The sequence below is a fragment of the Strongylocentrotus purpuratus genome, unplaced genomic scaffold (genome assembly GCF_000002235.5).
Source record: "Strongylocentrotus purpuratus isolate Spur 01 unplaced genomic scaffold, Spur_5.0 spur5_contig_153, whole genome shotgun sequence".
NCBI classification, from domain to species: domain Eukaryota; kingdom Metazoa; phylum Echinodermata; class Echinoidea; order Camarodonta; family Strongylocentrotidae; genus Strongylocentrotus; species Strongylocentrotus purpuratus.
The window spans coordinates 6,836-16,212 of record NW_022144799.1 but is presented as its reverse complement, the minus strand read 5'-3'; the positions used below and the strand labels follow the sequence as shown (position 1 = coordinate 16,212).

Below are 9,377 nucleotides of genomic sequence, written 5' to 3'. Positions count from 1 at the left end.
TTTAATATACTTTTGACATCCATGGCATCCTTTGTCTAGGTGACAGTAGTGGCCCTCCGTTGCATCACATGGATGCTACGTACCCTCTGCCCTCCATCAGCAAAAGTGCATTCAGATTGACGAAGATACTCTTCAAAATCCTGCACACCCACGCGATGGCGGGAGCAGCAAAGGAGCTAACTTTGACATCGTCGTCAGCTGTTTCAAGGTCAGATGAACGAAACATATGTTTTTGATATCGTTCATTTAAAACCTCAAATCAGAAAACAATTATTAAGCCATGTTATTCTAGCAGAATGAATGAATAAATATAAATTGAATTTAGAGTTGTAGTTGAGTCTCTCACAAGTCTTGTCTCAAGTTTAGGGGATTAACAGTGAGAAAGGAATGCCTGATGTTGCAAATTATTGGAAAAGCTTGTGACTTGACTTAAGACTGCTTGACTTGTGATTGACATGTGTGATTGACTTGTTTTTTACTTCTATCACAAGTCAATCATAAGATAATCATCTTGTGATTGACTTGTGATAAACTTGTGTTAAAATTTTAATTGCTATGTGATTGGCTTGTGCTTGACTTGAAATTCATCCATGATTGACTCATGGTTGACTACGTGTACTGTATTTGACATGTGCTTTACTTGTGATACACTTGCAATTGACTTGTGATTGACTTGTGTTCTATTTGTGACAGACTTGTGACTGACTTGTGATTGACTTGTCATTGTTTGTAGGCTGTCACAGTGCTAGTCCGTGATGTGAAGCACACATGATCGATGAGAAACAACTACAGGTTCTACTGACCTACGCAGAGGAAGACATGCATGATCACACCAGACAAGCCACGGCATTCGGTCTACTCAAGTAAATGGTTAACACCTGGCTTTCTATTCTTGGCATGAAGAAGGTCTTCTATGCACTCACAAAAAGAAGCATGGTCCAAGAATATCCTTCTCTTAAAATGAGATCACAGCCTCACCTACTATGATGCTGAGGCATTAAGACTGCCATAGCGGTACTTTCCTCACCTGAGAGAATGCAAACTGAGGGCTTGATAGCTCAGTCCTGTCAAACACCTGTGCAGTATTTGAAGGTTGCAGGTTCAAATCACACTTCTGTCTAGTAGCTTTATTCACCTGAAAATCAATTCTGTTTAGTTTTCATCAGGCTATTCTGTCGAGGAAGTTGATTGTACCCGAGATGCACGATGTGATAAAGAAGGTTGCTCAGCTATCGATTACATCGAGAGTCCTTCAGTCAATTACAATGCAGACAGGTATAGTAAAGACTGAGCATAAGTAGGATTTCAAGCTTTTCTTTGTACCAAGAATGTTCCTCCCTAACTATAAGTAGGATTTCAAGAATTGTAAGATAGATTTTTGAATGTTTACAGTTTTGGGGCAAGGCTGTAGTTGAGTCTGTCATAAGTCTTCACAAGTCATCCAGTCCCATCACAAGCTTTTCAAATGAACCTTTTGACTATACTGTTGAATTGACTGGCGGTTATATCTTTGTGGTTGCAATTATTTATTGGACATTTATCTAGTCGTTGTTTTTAAATAAGGAGTGTGGACATAAATTGATGAGAAATAAGAAATATTTGAAACGACTGTCTAATTCTAAAGACCTAAAAAAAATATAAGTTTAAAAGTAAGCAAAATCTAATGTTTTGATTTTGCACTCTTGATGTTTTGCACTTTTGCACAAACCAGCAATATTTCTTGCATGTTTCTTCTTTCACAGGTTGTACTGAATTTCTTCTGGACTACCCTCTTGGGACAAACTGAAGCGCCACCTAGAGTTCTATGTCAGACAGTTGAACTTTGACCTTGAGACTGGCCGTGAATCCTCGCTGGAGATGCTGGCCACTATCTTCTCATCATTCCCACAGGTCAGAAATCCTCTTTTTGGGGAATTTTCTATTGATGAGCTCAATTCATCATATTTAGACTTGTAAGTTTCATATTAAATTATTGTTCCATAACTCAGAGGTGTGATACTATTAACCTAAAAAATGGAATATTATCTTAGGCTATTGAATATAATTAATAAGATAATGCTCAACAATTTTTGTTAACATTTGGAGTGTAATACTCTGAGCATCAGTTAAAACAATTTAATACTGAAAAACATTCTTTGATTTTTAGATCTACTTTTTGGTGTTATTGATACAGAAAACACTGGAGACATATGCAGGGATGTTTTTTATTCCCATGGCAACAAGACTAGTCAACGATGAATCAGCTAAATGTCGCAAGATCACTGCATTGGCCATCAAGTCATTGCTGCAGAAGGTAAAAAATAATGTTTTATTATGTCCAAAAAATTATAAAATTGGAATGCCATACAGTGTAGAATTTTTATTTTTTTCACTCATGAAGTCATAGATAAGGCATCATTCAGACAATAGAGTTACCACTGGAGCAAGCTACCTCAACCTACAAAAGAATTGTCCATTGAATGGAAATTAACTTCAGAGCAACCAGTGTAAATTTTTCTCCTCAAATTGTGTCAGAAATAGCCAGGTTTTTAATCATTTAGAAGAAATTGAATACAGATTATTATTTATTTCATTGGCCTATCATAATTCTTGGCCTACTTTTTATGTTTTGTTTTTGTCATTTTTTTTGTTTCCAGTTACGGGTAGAGAAGAGAGACAAACTCTTCACCATGGCAACCCACTGGCTCCATGACGACAATCCAGCCCATCAGCGTCTTGCCTCACAGCTTTGTGGCATCTTTGTCGATGCCGAGGAGGCAGGTTTCCAGCGACGGTTGATGACATACTTCCTCAGATACAGGAACATATCAAACCAGATGGGTTGCAGAAGGTAGGCGTGGGCTTAGCAGACGATTGCCTTGACATTGCTTGCCATGTGGCTATTCACCCACATAGTAAAGCTCACCCTGGAAACAGGTGGAATTGGGCATTCTCTTCAAGTGAATATTTATTTTTGGAGGCTGAAGTAGAGTAAGGGTTCAACACTTCTTGAAATTGATGAGTTGGCGCCGCTTGTAAGAATCACTGGTCCCACACTGTTTCCTGTCAACCTCCCTACCCCCCCCCCTAACAAAATGGTTACGATGATGAATTTCTCTTTATTTTGTCCTTGCTCAGGATGGCATGTCTGCGATGGAGACAGATGATACATCTGTGGAGGAGAGACATACAGATCACATGTTGTTCAACTTGCTATCAGCGTTAGCCAAGATGATTAAACACTGTTCAATCATCGGCAACAAGGCGTACACAGACACCCTGAATGCAATCTGGGGTAAGGTTTGGAGTGAGATAAAGCAGTAGCAAATGCCAGCACTGGTTAGCTTGGCTAGTGGAACCTGCAAAACAATCAGAATAGTTTTTCTAGGTTGTCTGAATCTGAATAAATTTTATCATTTATATTTATTTCACCCTTCCAAAAGCTGTTGAAAAACAAAAGAAATGTAACAAGTAGTCGTAAGTTTATTTGACTAAAACTGAAACCCCAGTATTCTACTAACCAGTGCAGAGGGTTTTAATCAAAACCCCAATGCCAACTCAACGGATAAACCAAAAATTCATTCACTTTGAAATAATTTGATCTTTTCTGATTTCTTCAGATTCCATCCAATCTCATCTTCTCCATCCGCACTCCTGGGTGCGTCTGGTTTCGGCCCAGCTCTTTGGAGACCTGTTTGCTTCTAAACAACCAGACATCATTGCCGAACCATGCTGAAAGCTGCGTCTGGTACCTGGACTACAACACCTCGGCCAATGAGCATCGGATGGGGAAGAAGACAAAACGCAAGAGGAAGGCTGATGAAGAAAGGGGCGGAGTCACAGGTAAAATGGAGGCGGTGGAGTATCCATTGAACCATGGACAGGAAATCGTCAGGGAGTTAGTCTTTACATTTTGCAAGCAGCTTCAGTCGGCCTTGCTGAACAAAGATCTTGGAGATCAGGTAAGAAATCATTAGGATTTATCTTCTTCAAGCATAAGCACTTGAGAGCATATTTCTGCCTAATTCTCAGTCAAATTTGGGCACTTGCATTGTAATTTAGGTTTATTGTTCTTTTGGTCTTATGTGTGAACTCACTTGTGATTGACATGTAACTGAAATTATGATTGACTCGACTATATGTCTTGGACCATTGTGATTTTGATGTGACATTTATCCAATTCGTGTCAATTTTAATTAAAACATGAAATGTTTGCAGCCCAAGAAGGTAGATTCTTGAGTCTTCAAATTTTTATTAACAAGATACCTGGTTAGTTTCTGACAGTTTTGTGTTTTGACAATATTATGATAATTGAATTATTCTGATGACTGAATTTATTTCAGGTTGTGAGAAATCTTGTGTTCCTTGGAAAAGTCATCCACCGTTTGTATCCGGATAAAACTGAGATTTACCAAACGGAGGAGAGATTGGACAGTGAAGATGAAAACGATGATGAAAATGATGAAAGGACTCCCAAGCTCTCTGCAGAGCAGAATACCACCAACACGGACAAACAAGGACTTGGACGTCGGACTCCGAGCCCCGCTGACTTGACTTGGTTCTTGAGGAGGATGTGTCGCATCGCTGCCTCAGAGGCAGCCAAGACACCCAAACAGACCCTGAGACGGACTTGTGTTGTCAAGTGGCTTGCTGCCATGGCAATGGATGTAGGAGGAGACAGATTGCCCAGTTATCTGAAGCTAATGATGAAGCCGATGTGTCGGGAGATCGGCGATCAAAAGTCACACGCAGGTGAGACACATCTATTGTGTGAACACTTCTGCTGAACTAGTTTTTGAGGGAATGTTTTAAACAATGAACAATGTCAAACAGAAACAGTAAGAAGCATGATTTTGAATACAAAAGCTGGAAAAATGTCAATTTTAGCACGGTTTTCATTCTGAATGTTCGATTACATCAGATGGTTTGCCTTGTCGGATTTGAATATTCATTTACAGTTTGAAATGCAGCTTCAGCAGCCTTTTGAGTTCCTATGTTTTAAAGGGAAATTAAATTATACCATTAAAAATATTTTACTATATTATTCACTATGCATTCAGGGATTTTAGTTGTATTTGATAAGGTGTTGAACCATAAAAAAAACCGTGAGATCTGTGTAATTATGAATTGAAATTTAGAAGCCACTGATTAAATCTTTTAGAAGTAGTTTCTGATATCGTGTATAGCACAGTTCGTGTCAATTCACTGAGACTGTTAAAGAAACTGATACTTCTTGATATTACTCTCATTGTGAATGAACAAGTACGATTGTTTTTTTTCTGGATCTACAGCGATGCTTTTCTTGATTGGTTTTTAGTAATCAGACTTTCTTGTCTTGATTTCTCCACCAGACAACGATCTTCGTCAGCTTTGTCAGGAAGCATTGGATCTCATCAAGGGCCTTGTGGGATTGGAGACATTCTCTCATGCTTATGCCGACGTCCAAAGGGTCATCACACAGACCAGAATCCAACGCAAACAACAGAGGGCGCTACAGGTAAATAAGAGTCACTTTTCCTAGGAGCTGTAATCGAGTCAGTCACAAGTCATATCAATTTATGCATTATTTCTTTGGACTGGCACTTTTTGTCCAGGAAACATGTAAGAACGTGTTTAAGGGACTCTTGACTTGTGAGGACTTTAATAATGATGATATTAAAGTCACCATAAGTCATATCAAGTCATCACAAGTTATCATAAGTCATCAGTCATCACAAGTCATCACAAGTCATCACAAGTCATCACAAGTCATCACATGTCATCACAAGTCATCCAGACTCAAGTCAAGTCACAAGCTATTCAAATAAACTGTAACCAAGTGAATTGTGAACTGTGAAGAATAAAGAGCACAGCAATAATTTTCAATAAGTGATTTAAATTCAACTTTTAAATGATGCAGAAAACTATCAGACTTGTGAATGACAAAGCTGTTACACAGAAACACTGTTGAAAATTTGTGATGGTCAGTTTGGTTGTATTCATTGTTCTGTGTGTTGACACATATGTCTTACCAAAAACACTCTTGCATGACGTAAGATTAAGTCAGATTTTGCCCCTTTCCTCTGTTTTCCTCATTCATTGATTGTCTTGTTCTCCCCCCCCCTCTCATGTTCAGGCTGTTGCTGATCCAGTCCAAGCAGCAAAACCTAAAGAGAAGAAGCATCAGAACAAGAAGGAAGCCAAGAAGAGACGACTACAGCAGCTAAGACCCAGGTACCATATTGTCAAAAAGGCAAAACTCTCAGATGGAACCTAGATGCCATTGTCATGGTACGTTTTGAATTGTGCTAACCAGTTGCACGCACATGGAGATTATTGTTTCTATTTTGACATCACTAAATTAAGCAAATTATTTCTCAATAGGAAATGGTTTTGTTTTTTAACTACTACCTTTCTAGCAATGCAAAAAGTTATTCATTTTTTTTTTGAATGATGCATTGATTGAAAATCAACCCATGTGGGATTATGGAATAATTACTGTATAAATTTTCTGTCCAGGAAATGTGTAGGGAATGTGTTTAAGGGACCCTTGGGCGTCTTTCTTGTAATTTTTGAGCAACTTTATTTTTTGCCAAAATTGAAAAAAAAACAAGGGGTTAGCCTTACATTTTAAATGCGATTTGGCCAAAAATTGACTTTTCTGTAAACGACTCAGAAATACCTCTTGATGCACCAGGAACACATTTCAGTATTCAAACATCGAGAATTTTGAGAAATTGGGCAAATATAATCCAGTTTTTGGTCAAAAATTATCATTTTGGACTTATTTTGCTTAAAATATTGATGCATTCTTTCTTCTAAATGGCACTTTTTGTCTAGGAAATGTGTAGGAATGTGTTTAAGGGACCCTTGGGCGTCTTTCGTGTAATTTTTAAGCAACTTTATTTTTTGCCAAAATTCAAAAAAAAAACATTTTTAATGCAATTTGGGCAAAAATTGACTTTTCTGTAAACGACTCAGAAATACCTCTTGATGCACCAGGAACACATTTCAGTATTCAAACATCGAGAATTTTGAGAAATTGGGCAAAGTAATCCAGTTTTTGGTCAAAAATTATCATTTTGGACTTATTTTGCTTAAAATATTGATGCATTCTTTCTTCTAAATGGCACTTTTTGTCCAGGAAATGTGTAGGAATGTGTTTAAGGGACCCTTGGGCATCTTTGTGTAATTTTTAAGCAACTTTATTTTTGGGGCCAAAATTGACAAAAAAACAAGGGGTTAGCCTTACATTTTTGTTAAATTGGGCCAAAAATTGACTTTTCTGTAAACGACTCAGAAATACCTCTTGATGCACCAGGAACACATTTCAGTATTCATACATCGAGAATTTTGAGAAATTGGGCAAAAATAATCCAGGTTTTGGTCACAAATTATCATTTTGGACTTATTTTGCTTAAAATATTTATGCATTCTTTCTTCTAAATTGCACTTTTTGTCCAGAAAATGTGTAGGAATGTGTTTAAGGGACCTTGGGCGTCTTTCATGTAATTTGTGAGCAACTTTTTTTTGGGCCAAATTGAAAAAAAAAAACAAGGGGTTTACATTTTTACTGAAATTTGGCCAAAAATTGACTTTTCTGTAAACGACTCAGAAATACCTCTTGATGCACCAGGAACACATTTCAGTATTCAAACATTGAGAATTTTGAGAAATTGGGCAAAATAATCCAGTTTTTGGTCAAAAATTATCATTTTGGACTTATTTTGCTTAAAATATTGATGCATTCTTTCTTCTAAATGGCACTTTTTGTCCAGGAATTGTGTAGGAATTGTTTAAGGGACCCTTGGGCGTCTTTCGTGTAATTTTTAAGCAACTTCATTTTTTGGGCCAAAATTGAAAAAAATCAAGGGGTTAGCCTTACATTTTTACTGAAATTTGGCCCAAAATTGACTTTTCTGTAAACGACTCAGAAATACCTTTTGATGCACCAGGAACACATTTCAGTATTCATACATCGAGAATTTTGAGAAATTGGGCAAAAATAATCCAGTTTTGGGTCACAAATTATCATTTTGACTTAATTATTTTGCTTAAAATATTGATGCATTCTTTCTTCTAAATGGCACTTTTTGTCCAGGAAATGTGTAGGAATGTGTTTAAGGGACCCTTGGGCATCTTTCGTGTATTTTTAAGCAACTTTATTTTTTGGCCAAAATTGCAAAAAAAACAAGGGGTTAGCCTTACATTTTTACCGAAATTTGGCAAAAATTGACTTTTCTGTAAACGACTCAGAAATACCTCTTGATGCACCAGGAACACATTTCAGTATTCAAACATTGAGAATTTTGAGAAATTGGGCAAAAATAATCCAGTTTTTGGTCACAAATTATCATTTTGGACTTATTTTGCTTAAAATATTTATGCATTCTTTCTTCTAAATGGCACTTTTTGTCCAGAAAATGTGTAGGAATGTGTATAAGGGACCCTTGGGCATCTTTCGTGTAATTTTTAAGCAACTTTTTTTTTTGGCCAAAATTGAAAAAAAAAACAAGGGGTTAGCCTTACATTTTTACTGAAATTTGGCCAAAAATTGACTTTTCTGTAAACGACTCAGAAATACCTCTTGATGCACCAGGAACACATTTCAGTATTCAAACATCGAGAATTTTGAGAAATTGGGCAAAAATAATCCAGTTTTGGGTCACAAATTATCATTTTGGACTTATTTTGCTTAAAATATTGATGCATTCTTTCTTCTAAATGGCACTTTTTGTCCAGGAAATGTGTAGGAATGTTTTTAAGGGACCCTTGGGCATCTTTCGTGTAATTTTTAAGCAACTTTATTTTTTGGCCAAAATTGCAAAAAAAAACAAGGGGTTACCTTACATTTTTACCGAAATTTGGCCAAAAATTGACTTTTCTGTAAACGACTCAGAAATACCTCTTGATGCACCAGGAACACATTTCAGTATTCAAACATTGAGATTTTGAGAAATTGGGCAAAATAATCCAGTTTTTGGTCACAAATTATCATTTTGGACTTATTTTGCTTGAAATATTTATGCATTCTTTCTTCTGAATGGCACTTTTTGTCCAGAAATGTGTAGGAATGTGTATAAGGGACCCTTGGGCGTCTTTCATGTATTTGTGAGCAACTTTTTTTTTGGGCCAAATTGAAAAAAAAAACAAGGGGTTAGCCTACATTTTTACTGAAATTTGGCCAAAAATTGACTTTCTGTAAACGACTCAGAAATACCTCTTGATGCACCAGGAAACACATTTCAGTATTCAAACATTGAGAATTTTGAGAAATTGGGCAAAAATAATCCAGTTTTTGGTCAAAATTATCATTTTGGACTTATTTTGCTTAAAATATTGATGCATTCTTTCTTCTAAATGGCACTTTTTGTCCAGAAAATGTGTAGGAATGTGTATAAGGGACCCTTGGGCGTCTT

The 9,377-nt window shown here is 36.8% G+C and overlaps 1 protein-coding gene across 1 annotated transcript; it reads left to right on the top strand.

The window, feature by feature from the left end:
- Positions 1-100: 100 nt before the first annotated feature.
- LOC115921331 (small subunit processome component 20 homolog) lies at positions 101-6,235 on the top strand (the record flags this gene model as incomplete). The annotated part of the gene is made up of 9 exons (XM_030978737.1): positions 101-208; positions 1,789-1,890; positions 2,174-2,293; positions 2,637-2,756; positions 3,118-3,279; positions 3,600-3,941; positions 4,323-4,731; positions 5,331-5,476; positions 6,095-6,235. Coding segments are annotated over 9 exons (1,650 nt in total), but the record flags the coding sequence as incomplete, so codon positions are not given.
- Between the last annotated feature and the right edge of the window lie 3,142 nt (positions 6,236-9,377).